The sequence below is a fragment of the Branchiostoma lanceolatum genome, chromosome 9 (genome assembly GCF_035083965.1).
Source record: "Branchiostoma lanceolatum isolate klBraLanc5 chromosome 9, klBraLanc5.hap2, whole genome shotgun sequence".
Lineage (NCBI taxonomy): Eukaryota > Metazoa > Chordata > Leptocardii > Amphioxiformes > Branchiostomatidae > Branchiostoma > Branchiostoma lanceolatum.
Genome location: NC_089730.1, coordinates 19,959,275 through 19,974,928, shown reverse-complemented (window position 1 = coordinate 19,974,928; position 15,654 = coordinate 19,959,275). Strand labels below are relative to the sequence as shown.

The 15,654-nt window shown below is 39.3% G+C and overlaps 2 protein-coding genes across 2 annotated transcripts; one reads left to right on the top strand and one right to left on the bottom strand.

Moving 5' to 3' along the window:
• Positions 1–8: 8 nt before the first annotated feature.
• LOC136441538 (putative RNA polymerase II subunit B1 CTD phosphatase RPAP2) lies at positions 9–6,160 on the top strand. Its single transcript, XM_066437883.1, has 12 exons — positions 9–120; positions 530–644; positions 1,022–1,120; positions 1,374–1,442; positions 1,700–1,788; positions 2,160–2,798; positions 3,261–3,673; positions 3,905–4,110; positions 4,433–4,518; positions 4,681–4,761; positions 5,021–5,089; positions 5,592–6,160. The coding sequence occupies exons 2-12, from the start codon at positions 624–626 to the stop codon at positions 5,728–5,730; spliced, it is 1,911 nt and encodes a 636-aa protein (XP_066293980.1). The 5' UTR covers positions 9–120; positions 530–623; the 3' UTR covers positions 5,731–6,160.
• Positions 6,161–7,578: 1,418 nt separating this feature from the next.
• On the bottom strand, positions 7,579–15,573 carry LOC136442666 (poly(A)-specific ribonuclease PNLDC1-like). The gene is made up of 21 exons (XM_066439610.1): positions 15,444–15,573; positions 15,101–15,152; positions 14,771–14,844; positions 14,589–14,625; positions 14,299–14,374; positions 14,101–14,148; positions 13,773–13,861; positions 13,343–13,455; positions 12,866–12,945; positions 12,550–12,617; positions 11,847–11,977; positions 11,213–11,298; positions 10,823–10,887; positions 10,543–10,610; positions 10,354–10,407; positions 10,074–10,116; positions 9,536–9,635; positions 9,007–9,102; positions 8,501–8,589; positions 8,088–8,186; positions 7,579–7,639 (listed from the first exon to the last, which is right to left on the bottom strand). Exons 1-21 carry the CDS (start codon positions 15,520–15,522, stop codon positions 7,579–7,581), a joined length of 1,608 nt encoding a protein of 535 aa, XP_066295707.1. The 5' UTR covers positions 15,523–15,573.
• Between the last annotated feature and the right edge of the window lie 81 nt (positions 15,574–15,654).

The following is a 15,654-nucleotide window of genomic DNA, read 5'->3' as shown; positions in this document are numbered from 1 at the left end:
TAGGGGTTACTAAAGATGTTTCTTTTTGTCCCTTCCAGCGAAGCCGAAGAAAAAGACGAGCGGCGAAAGTGGGGAGGCCGACAAGTCTGGGCAGAAATCCAAACTGCAAAAGGAACAGAGGTAACAAAAGAAACAGACGGGAGAAAGAAATTGAAATGTGTAAATCGATAGAGAAGAAAAGAAAGAAGCTTTCATAAAATGTGTTTACATGATATTTCAATGCCATACTCAATGTTGACCATTGATTCCAGTCATGATCAATAGCATTGCAAGCTAGTTCAACTTGGCCATGGGCAACCTTGGCTGCCTCATGTAACGTTATGTATGTTTCTGCCAAACCAATGAAATAAAATAGATGAACTCAGCACGACACCCTGATCAACTCGACCAGGTTAAGGGTTAGGGATAGAGTTGGGGCTAGTGTCAGGGTGTTGGGTGAGTTGACTAGAGTGTTGGGCCGAGTTTGTAAAGGGCCTAAGTGTCCAACATCCGGTTCTCTGCATCTTTTTGTCTCTTATCATTTTTCCAGTAAAGCTGAGCTTGAAGCCGCCATAAGAAAGCGTGTTGACTGTGAGGAGAAAGCCTTCAGGATCGTGGAGAGACTGTTGGACAATCCTGTAGACATGGACTTCTTTATCAACTGTGTAAGTTGGGATGCTTTTTTTTAAAAAGATGGTAAGCTGTTCATCCAAGGTGGTTTAGAAAATAAAACCTCCTTGGTCCATCAAACATAACGTTATACATGTACACCCAGATTCAGACAGACAGACAGGTAGATATATAATGTATGTATATGTACACATACTAGTACTGTATCACAGTCACAAACACATTCACAATCTATGACAAAAGTCTATGACAAAAGTCTATGATAACTTGTGGTAACAAAAATGCTGCTTGAAAACTTGTGGATGAAAATTTGGGGATCGAGCTTCTCTTCAGCATTGGAGACAAGTATTTATGTTATAATGAATATTCTATTACTGTTCATGTGCACCATTAACACTGAATTAATTTCTAGGCCCAGTACATCGAGCCCAGCCACTACACAGATGTGATGGTGGAACGTGCCATTATTGGCCAGTGTGGGTATCCCGTCTGCAACAATAAGCTACCCAAGGTGAGATAGTAGACATAAACTTAAGAAGTCTGGGGCTGTTAGTTACTATGTATCACATTATAGCATTATGATTGAAACTTCCTTACTTACTTGTAGTGGTTTTGGTATTATTAGTCAGCGGAAGAGTATATAGGTGGCTGTTAAAATGTAACTGTTGGTCAGAAGAAAAGTAATTTTGAAAAGTTGTTGCAGAATTTCTTGTGAATATTGAAACTTCTGTACAAAAACTTACATGTTTATGAGTTTCTCACAGAACAAGCCCAAGCAGCAGTATCATATTGACACCAGGCATAACAAAGTCTATGATATTACAGAGAGGAAGGTAAGAAAAGTTTTGTTTCACATTTTCTGTTCAAGTAAAACTAGATAGGTTTTCTATGTAAGATTGCATTCACATACATGGAAAAAACATCAGGATTTTATAGCAAAAATTTTTGAAAACCACCGCAAACACTTTATTTTCTCCCCACCGCAAAACTAAAACCATGCATATCAACTCACACAAGAATTACTCATGCCACAATTTTGACAGAGTCTTTTTATTGTATAAGTACTTAAGTCTTTGTATCTATATCACAGAACTGCTGCAGTAACTGGTGCTACAAGGCCTCCCAGTTTTACAAGAACCAACTCTTCACATCACCTGTCTGGGCAAGGGAAAAGGAACAGTAAGCAGTATTTTTTTTTTTTAATCTAAATTCTTTCATCATCATTAGATAAGATTTCTATCGTATCTTGGATTTTTTAGGAACTCCAAAATGATCCAGAAATTTATTGAATTAAGTGTTAAGGGTAAATGACCTGTCCTGAAGTAGATATGGTGTCATAAGGCCTGATCATTCACTATAACTACCAAATAAATCCACCCTTCATCTGGCTGTATGTTTATTATATCATATATTATAGTATCCTGACTTTCTCCCTTGAACTCTTGAAAAGAGGCCAAGGCTGAAGACTTGTTGCAACTTCAAGGTTAAATAAATTTGAAAAGAGAATGAGAAAGTACAAAAGTTAACATTTTGCCAATGTCTTCCTGTAGACCTGCACCTGTCAAGCTTCTTCAGAAGGAGAGGTCATCTGAGGTCAGTTCTGAGTCGTGTTCCAGTCAGGGTGATCGTCAAGGCTCAGCTGTTAAAGACTCAACTGGAGGAAAACAACAAACTACACACATGGATGTGGTGCCAGATCTTAAACAGGACAGACCTGTGCTTGGGCATACGGTAGAAACAGACCAAGAAAAAACTGAGAAAACTTCTGGTCAAGGTGCGGAAGTGAAGTTTGCTAAACTGTCACTTTCAGACACAGTAGTAGAACAGAACGTCAGCGTTGGACGGGAGGACTGCAAAGTTGAACAGGATGACTGTGTTGGAAGGGAGGACAGGCAAGTTGCAAGTGAGACATGTGAAAAAATGTTCGCAGACATGGACAGTTTGAGGGAGGACACGTTGGGTGTTGAAGAGAAGATCCATGAATCACAAACCATTAGTAAAGGAAATGAGGAGCAAAGTCAGACACAGACTAAGAGGAGACAAGAAGACACAAGTAAAGGAATGGAGAAGAAGATACCTTCAGGAGAAGGGAGAGAAGTTGTACTACAGACAGTGCAGAAGCCGGCAGCACAGACCAGACATGGAGCACCAGCACCATCACATGTTTCAGTTGCACAGGCTGTCTTCAGGTAATAATGCCATTGGAACATTTGTAATGTTTCTACTTATTTGCAATGATGAATGATATTTGAACATGTTCTCATTGTGCTATTGGTTTACATGTACATGACCAGTTGCCAACCAGCTGCCAACAGAAGCGTTGTCTTGTTTGTAATTGGACAATGATTTTGTTGCTGTTGGTATCAGTCTGATGGTCATAATGCATGTATGGTATTGCCATTCTGTATCAAAGTTAACCTGTAAGTTCCAACACAGAAAATGGACTTACTCATTGTTTGACTAATCAACTCCAGTCCTTGTCAAGGAGCTTTGTCAAGTCTTCGTCATTCCTTGATAAAGACTGGACTTGATCAGTAAAAATATTGGGTAAATCCAATTTTTTGTGTTGGAAATTGCAGTTTAACACTGATACAGAATGACTTCTACCAACACAGATGAACTTTCAAGTGACTGTGTATTGTTTTCCCCAGGTCCTTAATGGAGTGGAGAACAGAGGCTACCTTCAGGTTTCTGTACGGCGACCATGTGGAGTTCAACTTGGACCTTCCTGAAGTCTTAAGGTTCACAACCCAGGAGGAGTTAAGGGCTTCTGCAGGGGTACCAGTACAGCAGGATGTTCCACTGCAACACCGTGGCAACAAAAACCATGGCAACAAGCACCATGGCAACAAAAACCATGGCAACAACAGCCACAAAAGTGAACAAATTACTGATCAGAAAGCTAGCACTGTTACTGCAGAAAACACCAGGAAAGTCAGATTTGAGGAAGACCAGAAAGACTTCTCCCAGCCACTCTCCATCTGTATTCCCGAGGACCCCTGTCAGAATGAGGAGGAAGTGCAGCTAGGATCTCTGCAGGGAAAGGACCCCAAAGAATCACAAGGTGTGACTAGTCTTATACACAGAATCGCAGTTTAACCAACTCTGTCCTTTTACAGTATTTTGTATGATTGTATTTTGAAATATGATTTTTTCTTTGTCTGCTTTACCAGACAAACAAGGAAAACACACTATTGAAAAAACAAAGAGGCTTATTAAATCTATTCTGCAAATCATTTATTGCACACCACTGACTACTGCATGCTTTATTGGTATGACAACATGTCTACTCCAGATGGCCAAGTGTACCAGGGAGGTCCTGACCTTGACCCCGGTGACCTGGCACCTGCAACCCGCCCCCTGCCTGACCTGGCGACCTTGCAGCATGATGCTGCGCTGTTCCAGATGAAGGTCGAGGAGTTCTACCGAGGAGGAACTCAGCTGCCTGCAGCTGTCAATAAGGAGGAGTTAGAGGTCAAAGAGAAGAAGGTCGAAGATGATGTGAGTTATCTAATTTTCAGGGTATAGGGTTTTCATCTTTTGAAAATAAATGTGTACTTTAAACAATAAAGCAGTTCATGTCATTTGAAAGCTTTTCCTGTTGTGTTGTGTCATCTTTATTCCCGTCTTAGCATTATGGTTAGTGATATTTGACCTTGACTTTTGACTTTGTCAAATCATCATGCATTCCAATGCTTGTCCCTGACTATTTAAGAACACTAAGTCTTGCAAATGTCGGTATATTCTTGGATGTACATGTACATGCAATCTTTGTAATAATATTGAAACAGGAAATAATCAAATAATTTTTATCTTTACCCAGGATCGTCCAGTATTCCTGCCTCCTGTAGACTCCCAGGCCCAGAGGGCTCTGCAAAAGAAAATCCTACTGGACAGACTCAGCAGGGTGTAAGTACTGATAAAGTGCCTGAGTGTTTAGACTCAAGATTGTGTTAGCTGTAGTCTTGACATTACAACTTGGTTGTACAGTTGTTGTAGCACTGTATTAAAAGACATTAGTTACTTTACATGTACTGACTGATATCTCTTATATACCCACCTTCCCTCCAGTTTCCCCTCAGTGTTGGCCCCCCTTCGGCTGAGTGTGAGAGACTTTTCTACTGAACTCAACATGCTGGTCAAGACATTCAGGTAAGCTGCTTCTTAAAGAGTCTGTTAATCTGTAAGTAACTAGTCTAGTCTTGCTGACATGTTTCTTCCGTGTGTTGATAAATCGACATCTAGTTTGTATTACAAGATATTAAGTTTTAAGGATTAGTCCATGGTCTGTATGTAATGTGACCATGCATTGCATGCATGGTTGCCCTGCCTTTATATAGCTGCAATACTAAAACAGGTCTCCAGGGGGGGCCTGTACAACATGTAACCAACCCGTGTCTATTCCCTGCAGGTTGACCAGTGACAACATCATCTTCAGACCTGCAGAGTTGAAGCTTCTGGCTGTTGTGCTGATTCACATGTAAGTTTTACTAATTTCTCCTTTTACAGATTTCTTCCATAAATTTCTACTTCATTTACCCCAAAAGCTGTTACTGGATTTTGCTCTTGGTGCAAAGCCTTGGCCCCTGGAACACTTTCCAAATGATTCTTAATGTTCCAAGAAATTATACTGAACCATCCTTATCAACCCTATTTTGTACTGCAAATTGCAAGAAGATGAAAATACCAGCAACAGTATGGGAGAAATATATATAGCTGCCTTGGATTGGACAACACAACTGCTGTCTTGTCTGGAGTAGAGTTTCTTAAGTGTCACCATCTACATGTTTAAGACGATGAGGTCACAGGGGGCACCCGCAACAGTATGGGAGAAATATATATATTGTAGGCTGCTTTGGAGCCTATTTTGTATTTTGGCTTACAGAAGTAAAAAAAGTATCCAAAGAGGTTTGTGTATACAACTGCTATCTAGAGTCGAGTTAAGTTTCTTAAATGTAACCATCTACATGTTTATCCCCCAGCCTGGCCACCAAGGTTCCTGTGATCATGCAGAGTCTGTACTGTCCAGAGACTGCCCAGTTCCTGACGTCCCTCCTCCGGCCATGGAGGCTGGACCTACAGGACCTGGACGCACTGGTGTCTGTCATGAGGCTGGGATAAACTAACTGTGCTGTGGGGGGTGCAGGTCTGGGCTGTATAGCCTGTACTGTCCTGAGACTGCCCAGTTTCTGACATTTCTCCGGCCTGGATGCACTGGTGTCCGTCATGCGACTGAGATGAACTAACTCTACTGTGGGGGGTGAGGAAGGGTGGGCTGTAGTGCCTGAGACTGTCTGGTTTTTCACGTCCCTCATGTGGCTATGGAGACTTGACTTACATGTAGGACCTGGATGTACTGGTGTCCGCCATGAGGCTGGGATGAACTAAATGAATCTTACCCCATGTCATGCTGGCATTTTTTATGCAATTTATTTCATTAATTTGATTTCTTGATCAGGTCACTGGCCCTTGACTTTTTCTGTGCTGTGGTGATAGTTACTTGAGCATTCGGTGCGTTTCGCTGCAATGTGATGCGTTCAGCTGAAAAATACCCCCACCTCCGCTCATCCTTGGAGGCAAAGAAGTCCCGGTTGTTGAGTGTGCCACATACCTGGGTTTCATACTACACCGCAGTCTTGGTTGGGACAGCCAAATTACTCACATGGCAAAGAAAGGCTCAACTCGTCTCCACTTTCTCCGCATGCTTAAGAAGGGCGGGATGCCACCGGAGGATCTGGAAACAGTCTACACTACTCTGATACGGCCAGTGTTAGAGTACGCAAATGTAGTATACGTAGGCTGCAACACAAAGCAGAACAACACTCTTGAAGCAGTACAGAGGAGGGCAATGAAGATAATCTACAGCAACAGCATCCAGACAACCCCCCTCCCCACTCTTAAGGACAGACGGGAGTCAGCAGCAAAAACACTCTTTATGCAAATGAGGAATGTCAGCCACCCCCTGCACTCCATGGTTCCGAACGACAGACACCAGAACACCCGACGGTCCCTGAGGAACCAACACCACTTCTCCACACCAAAGTTCAGAACTGAGAGACTGAAAAACTCTTTTCTATTTCAGGCAATAAGCCTCAGTAATCAGGATCTGTAACTGCCGTGTTTGAATGCCTCTGACACTTAACGGACAAACCCACGAACTAAGTAATTTTAACTGTAACCGTCTATGCCGTTTTTAATATGTATATGAATGTTTAATGTGTACATGAATTTGTAACTTATTGTGCAATTCAGCGATGTCATGGCTGCTATGCAATTTGAATAAACAGTTATGAGTTAACCCGCACATATGTGGGACCCACATACAGGCTCTGTAATGTGCAACCCCTATATATAAGACAAGGGTTACAATAAGAAATATATTTCTTCATACAGCACCCACAATTGCATGCATAAAGGCTTCAGTATGTCAAAACTTGCAGTCTTGACAATGTATATCGTCTCAGAAACCTGTGAGGTTACATGGCATTTCTTTTTCTTACCTTACACATGTATGTTCCTATTTAACCCAACCTAAAAGTCATGATTGGGAAAAATAGCTATATGTAGGAAAAAGTTATGCAGAAGTTGGCAAAGTATGACAGACATTACGAACATTGCAGTTCAGATGCAGTGACTTTCTTGTGCCTTGTCTGTAAATGCTTAATATTCTGATCAATCAAAAAGCTTTCGTTTATGTTCTATACAAAATTAAGACAACATTATCATCATGTGTAATATGTGTTTATTGAAATACATGTAAAATAATAAAATGGGTATATCTTTCCATTCCATCATTGTGTCTCATTACATTTATGTGTAAATGTAACAGGCAAACATTAGCCACCAAATATACAATGATCCAAAATGCATGTTAAAAAAATATATTTCCGATGTGTATAGGTATAGCACCTACGACTGTATGTTACGTTACACTATTTGTAACTGTTTGCTGAAATTTAAAATTCCAAATCAGCTGCTCTTGCCGAGAAATGTCCAGGCGATTCCCAGGACAGAAGCACCGATACAGGTCCTGAAATCAGAGGTGGGAAAACTGGTTAGAAAAGTCAGACTGTCTTTCAATACAGTTATTACAACTTACAGAATAAAAAGACTCTTTGTACACAACCAAATTATTTATTCAACCAATGTTTCTGTGACTGTCTGTCACCTTCCTCACAAGCAGCGACACCTGTGCTGCAGTGCAATGTGAACCAGTCAGAATTGCCCTGAGGAAGGTGACAGTTGGCCACTGAGATGACAGTTGAATAAATCACTTGGTTGTGTACAAAGAGTAGTTTTATTCAGTAACTTACCAGCCTCTTATTGCCAAACAAATGTACAGCGACTTCTGTAAGGCCTAGGACATACATGTATATACATACAAACAAACAAACAAACAAGTGGATACAACCTGAAAATGTACAATGTCAAAGTACCAAGAGAAAAATGAAAGTAGGAAATTCAATATTCTGTCTCACCAAAGTAAAACCTGGACAGTTCTGGAGTGTTTCCACATGTTGTAGTATGTCACATGGATCAGTTTGTGGGATCTGTAAGCTCTCAAGATGTCCTTTGCACTGTAGAAAACATTAGGCCCTGATGAAAGTAGCTCAAGAGGTACCCTTAAAAAGAACCCTATTTTCCAGAGGGAAAATGCAGTTTGAAAAATGGCATCACACCTTGTAAATAGTGCCTTCAGCACCGAGGACATAACCCGTCTGTAATTCTGGTAGCTTCTCAGTAAAATTTCCAAGCTTAGAAGTGAATTTCCAGGTTTAAACTGAATCATACTACTTGATGTACCTAACCTCAAAGTAAGTATTAGGTTAAAACAGTGCAGCATGAAAATCAAAAACATGTACCAGCACTGACTGTGTAATCTAAAACCTACCAGTAAAAGCTGTGTGCAGCGACCAGGAAGTGGTTCCCGCCTAGAGGACGGATGTCCACAGATCCGTACGCAGAAAACCGCTCTGCTATCTGTCAACAGGACAAAAAAAGAAAGAAGAAGCTTATTAATAAGTGAAGCAATAAAAATTATAGTGACTTTTGTTCGGTCAAATGCAAACTACTAAATAGACTTACAAAATAAATCTTAAAATTCCTGCTTAACAGTAAGCATAAAAGATAGCATAATCAAAATCTGTAATTATCGCCTAACAATCTAGTGGGGCTAGTCAAGAATTTCAGTATTTTTTCTAATGAATATATTATGATAAGAGACATAAGAGAGGTACATGTACAACAAATTAACAGCTTGAGTGATTAATTCTGCCACGATTTCTAACATTGAAGGACTGTAACCAATATACATGTGTGGTGTATGAAGTAAAGTTGGTTATGCTGGTATAAGTCTGTGGAGACATGAAAAAGTTAACTATGATGACATTGTCTGACCTGAGCTGAGTTGATAGTTCTTGCAGCCCTGTTCTGTACCAGGGTGACATACAGCCACTGAGGTCTCCTGGATGCAGGGTCCTCTCCTGACAAGCACTGGGAACATACATTGTACACGTTATACAGTCATTCTTCTACTAGCGGTAAGTAGCTTTCAAATAGACTAAGATAATTTGTCTCCATGGACACAGGGTCCTCTCCTGACAGACACTGGGAACATGATACAGTCATTCTTTTACTAAATAGCTTTCAAGAAGCCAAATATCATTTTTTTCAAACATTTGATACTTTGCACAAAAGTAAAACCAGCAAATGATGAATAAGTGAAATGTAGGTGCCACCACCTAAAAAGTTTGGAAGAGTATCTTTACAAGCGAGTGCACTGGAATCTGGACAATACATGTACATGAATGTTCTGGAACCGCTGCTAGAAAAGTGTGAACCTTGTATAGTCTTGGTGTACATGACTGTGCATTTGAATAATACTTTGTGTTATTTAGCAGTGGGAGATATAAAGAATAGTTCTTACTATATGGTCGACGCTTGCCCGTATGACGTTGACTCTATCCTGAAACCCCTTCAGTACCTCCAGGTACCTCCTGAACCTCGGGGGCACAGGCTGCTGCTTACTGTGGTAGCAAATAGGAATAACTAAGGCTTCAAGAAAGCTACGATTCAAATCTTTTCTAAAGCCCCTGTCACACTTGTGGGTATATACAAGTCCGCATGAGTTGTGTATTAACATGTTTCTGGTTTAGGTTAAGTTTGCAGCCGAAGAAGTGATTTCTTAGGTTCGATCACTAGGCTGCACAACGGTGGGTCAGAGTGGAATACAACTTTGTCCCCGCAAACCAAAAAAATGTTAATGCGCAACTCACGTGCACTTGAATACACGCAGTGCCACAAGTGTGACAGGGCCCTAAGAAGTGTAAACATACATAATGAAACAACCTTGTCATCATAGGAATCTCTTCTCTGATAAGATAATATATTTTTTTTCAAGGAGGACCATTCTTACTTCTTTAAAGAAATACCAACAAAAAAAACATGCAAACCTCAAGCCTTACCTGATCCCTTGCATAGTGAGGAGGTGGGACATCCGAATGAAAACTGAGGGGCAAGAAAGAAGAAAAAGTAGTTGTGGAAATAGCTGAATGATTCAGGCTTGAACAACTTGATACAATATTTGATGATTTTGATCGAATTGATGAACAATCTATATATTTCCCTATACATGTATAAGTTAAAAGAATACAGAACGATAGATCAATCTTTTGACATGTTGTAAGAAAATCACATATGAGTCCAATTCTTTAAGGCTACAGATCTAGATTAAGGGTGACTCACCATATCCTGCCATGTATGAGTCATAGCCTGCCTCGTGGGGATGGCTCTCATTGGCTGAGCGAAAAAGAATCATAATTTATCATTAGTCATATCATCCTTCTCCAATATGTCGTGCTGCATATTGACTTCAGTTACATTCATCTTACATCAATAACTCAGTAATTCCAAATATAAAATGTTTGTCCTTACTGTATCTGTCGCACTCTGCAGCAGCGACTATAGCAGGGGAGTGCAGCACCATGAACCGGCCTTTGTGGCTATGGTAGAAAAACAATGTTTAACAGTGTTAGTTAATGCAAGAAGGTTAAATACACCTTGCTTAATGTTTAGCACAATGACCACAAAGTCATCAGAAGATATCAATGACACGTTGTATCATGAAAACCAGTGATAACAGAGAGACAATCAACAAGTATCAACAAACAACAATCAAACAACTGCCAGAGAAAACATGAAGAGATGATTATACCTGTTAAGAGCATCATACAGTTCCTGTAGAATAGAAGACTGCAGCACGGCAAACTCAGCAAGGGGCTTAGGATGCATTGAGAGGAGAGGCAAACATAAGCAAAGAAGATAGTGTCTTACGGTATATTCTAGCTATGCAGATTAGATCATCATAAAGACGGGGATACAAAATAGACATAAAGAAGACTACCATTATAGATCTAGTAGACTGAATCAATAATTGTAAATCAAAGATAAATCTATTGCAGTGAAAAAGTTTCAGCTGAAATTTGGTAGCAAAGAATGGATTGACAAACAAGACTAGTATGGATGAAAAAGAGACAGCATGCTTTCCAAAGAAATGTAAAGATGTCCATTATTTCTTAGGACAGAGCAGTAAGATGTATTGTACCTTCTTCAGCTCCGCTGCGATGTGTTTGGTGTCATATATACAGGGGAACAGCTGGTGGATGTCCCTCTTGAAATGAGAATATTTCTCTGGGGAAAAACAAAAAGTTATCATAAGTTTTCTGAAAATATCTGATATCTATTATAGAATATCATATCTAAGCAGTTAACAAATAAGAGACACATATAAAAACAAATAAACATTCTATATATTGTAAGGAACTTATCATTAATAGCAAATCTGATATACATTCATGTATAGTTCCTCCACACTGCAGTGGTATCATCAGTGTGAATGGCATTCAGTACCAAGGACAGACATCTATGCTTATACATTCAAGTAGATGCTTTGACATCCATGATGAGTTACAAACAGTGAGGTGCGGAGGGTTGACTTTCTGACCTGACTGTGACGTGTCATTCAGCACCAAGGACAGGCTACTTACTAATAGGCAAATAAATTTTCTGATTACTTTTTACAATGACACAATATGACAAGTAGAAATTCATTCTCATATTGAAGCCAAAAATATTTGACTAAAAGTGCAAACTTTATGCATAATATTTGTCAAATCTCAGAAAGAAATAAGATTCACTTGAAAACAATCAAACATAGAAAATGTACTGTGTTGTCCTACCTGGCAGTGGTTTGTGCATCTTGCCGTACAGTAACATGAGGTCCATCAGCATGTTGTGTCCTACTACAGGCTTCCCAGTCTGGGTCAGGGCTCTGAACACATGGGTGAACCCCAGCAGGGACTCCAGAGCTCTGGGAAATATCAGGGGGATTTGAAGATAAGAGTCACAATCATGTACATCCCAATCAAGGGTTGGTAATTTTTTAAAATTTCATTTCATTTATTTGCACATGTCACTATAAGCATAATCAATAAGCAAGTAAGCAAGCACATGTCACATCAATTTACATAACATTAAAAGAACAAAAAGTACACGTGCTGGGGGAAGAAAAAAAGCCATGATGGCTCGTTCAAGGTCGTATCCCATCTACATTAACGAATGATAACATAAATCTAACTGTAGTTACTATATCAATGGTTATCTTATATCCTTAGGCCACACCAATTTATTTTCTTGGTTAACGGAATAAAAAAAAGATTTAAAAAAAGATACTAGATTGGAAAACAACATGAAAACAGAATCTCGGAGGAATGCTTTTAATTTGGTGCACACAGTTTCATGGAGTGAACAGGGTCAGGCGCAAGTTTTCACCCCAGTCTTCTGTTTTCATGATTTTTTTGTTGTTGCTGAAATCCAAAATGAAAATCTGTTAACCAAGAACTTAAATTGGTGTGGCCTTATCAAGAAATACATCGTCCTCACCTGTCCGCCAGATCATCCTTCTCCTCCTCCTCTTTCCTCTTCTCCTGACTCACTTTCCTCACAGCTATCTGAGAAATACAACACAGTCGTGCAAAAAACATGCAAGGACAACATGTACATGTACATGTATGTGAACACCAAAGTTGAGAAAAATTACATGTACTACTATTCATTTATTTGTCTGGAGACCTGGCGCATCCCCGTCTTGTATCAGTCAACAAAAGGGTATGTCACCCAGAAGGTGTGTACTAGTAAGCATGTCGACTGATGATGATGATTCATTTATCAAAGGTTTAGTGTATCATCATACATGTACCTGTGAGTTTTCTGCATCGTATGTCCAGATCTCTGGAAAACTTGTTCTCAGAGCTCGATGGATCAGGAACATCACAGGGCCTGCAGAATGGGCAGAAATGTGGTTGTAACGAGAACAGTCCCGTCTAGCTTGCTCTTATGTTTGACACACTCATGATCCAGACTTTTTATTTCTACAGGTTAATCTTTAGATGTAGTAAGATAACCACATTTTTAATATCACTGTGATTATACCACTGCTTTATCACCATGGCCTGTACTTAGCTTGTAATACATGTAACAGAAACGTACTACGATAAAGGTCTTTCATTCATTCATCCATTCATTCATTCATTGTTAATAGTATAAAACTAGAAAGGACAGTCACTATAAATGATTAAACGTCTGACGCACATGTAGATAGTGTCAATTTCACTGCAGCAGCAGAACACAGTGAAATAATACTAGATAGATGAAACACAGAATGTATAAAAACTACCTTTAGGTGCAGGGATGTTCAGTTCAGTCCCTCCACCATTACTGAGCCACTGGGACACCATAGAGCAGCACAACTGCACCTCGTCCTGCTGACTCCCACTGGAAGGTAAACATCTTATAAAGTCAATGATAAACAACAACAGAAGCTGGCCATTAGTCCAACTTTTACCCCAACTGATCTTGGCACTGTTAACTTCTGCTTGCAAGAAACAACAAAAACAACAAGGACTGCCTACGATAGGAGAACTTTCTAGACTTTTACTTTTTCTCGCTTGTGATATAGCACACATTCTGATTAAAAGCTTGCAAATCTTGATCAAAACGTATTCTAAGGATAATAACGTTAGTGATATTGATGTATTGCACTACCTAGAAGTGTAAAATGTCCTTCCAAGTGTATTCAAAAGACTCAGAGAGAATCTTATTCTCACCCTGAAGAAGGCCAGCATGTCTGCTCCAGGTGTTTCCTCAGCAGTTTCTCCTGCTCTTGATCCAGGTACGGTACACCCTCGTATACAAACTGGAGAACACAAAACATTCAGCAACAGTGAATGTGGAAGTATCCTAAACATTTATCTAATGCCTCCAACTAAATCATGCAATACTACTTTCAGTGTTGATCCCTGACCAAAGAAATATACTTGGCTTTTGAAACAGATCCGAAGTTACTGGTGTCTTTAATATTTTACACCTAAAATTACCAGGGCAAGTGAAATAGCAGAATGAAACTATTAGGCAAAAGTTTAAGATGTTACGTACCTTGTTGAAGTCAAAGTTGTGATGACAGAGGAACTCAAAACTGGATGCCTGGAATGACAAAAATAGCAACATTGATCAATTTTCAAACTGAATCATAGTATATAATAATAACATGAACTAAAACTTTTTCAAACAAACCAAATTTCTTAAACATATCAAGTCATCAAAGAACAAAATGCAGCAACAGTCTCCGCTGACCTGGCAACCGAATCGCACATCCAGGGTTGCAAAGGATTGTGGGAACAGGTGGAAGTTGTATGACCACACATCAAACCTGTGTAATAACCAAACAAACAAACAAACAAACAATTAAATAAACAGACAAATGAAGTCATGTAAAATATCTCATTTCAGTGCAATGTGTTCAAAATATTTTGATTGTCATTGAAAAGATTGAGGCCATAAGATATGAAAAGAAAAGCAGTGAAGGAAAGCTAGAATTAATCTACTAGCATATTTTTTGTCTAATCAAAAGAAAAGAAAGTCACCTGTTGTACTTCATATCTTTCTTGAATACAGACACACCTGTAAGGGTTTTAAAGATGTAGCTTGATAAAAGGAAATCACAGCATTCAAGAAATAATTGTCTGGCCTTGGAGGATTAAAATAACAAAACACAAGAACAACCGGTAGCCATCGCCATCATGATTGAAAAATAAACACCTCTTACCGACTTGACAGATGATAAAGCTGCCGACCGTCTGTCTGAGTTTCCTGTACCTCTCCTGGGGGGTGTCAAACAGACTGGGGAGGGGAAAACTCTGAGTGTTACACATCAGGATAAACATTGCATATGCAAAAATAAAAAATTATTGAAAATATTATGATTTATAAAAGATTAAAAAACAGACAAAAGATAGAAATCTAGCACAGACATAGACATTAGTTTTCTTGACGTTTCAGTCAAACCTTTACAAAACATAGGAATAGCCATAAATATTGGAAATGAAAATTACTGTCATTGAATTCTTATATATAATTGTACATTTACAAGACTCACCTTGGTTGACAGGCCTCCGATAGACACAGTCCTGTGAACTCCGTGTCAATGGCTGCATCAGGGAACATGAAAATTATAAATTGATATCAATAACAAATGTGGATAGTCCTTTGCATAATCTATCTTGCACAAGCAAATGTGTTTTGCTCTTTAGGTAGATATAATTTCTTTATCATACCTATCTATTTATCTAATCATCCGATTCCAACTTGTTGAATTTTCTTCTAAGTTGGGATATCTTGGGAATTCTGATCATAGATTTTATTATGTTTTGTTCAAAATATAACTTAGTTACAATAACTGTTCAACAAAAATTTAGGTCCACAAAAGACTCAGTATTCACCAACAAAGTCGCATTCCTGAATTTTCTGCTTGATGTCTGGAAGAAGCCGCAGAAATGCATCTCTTTTCACATCGCACATGTTTTCACAACTTTGAGGACCGCGCCTTTTTGTAACCTCTCAACTTTCACCTCTCACCTTAAAGTTTCCAACGCACTTCTCTTACCGTACGTCTGATTGGTTCAAATATCAGCCATCACCCAATCAGCGCAG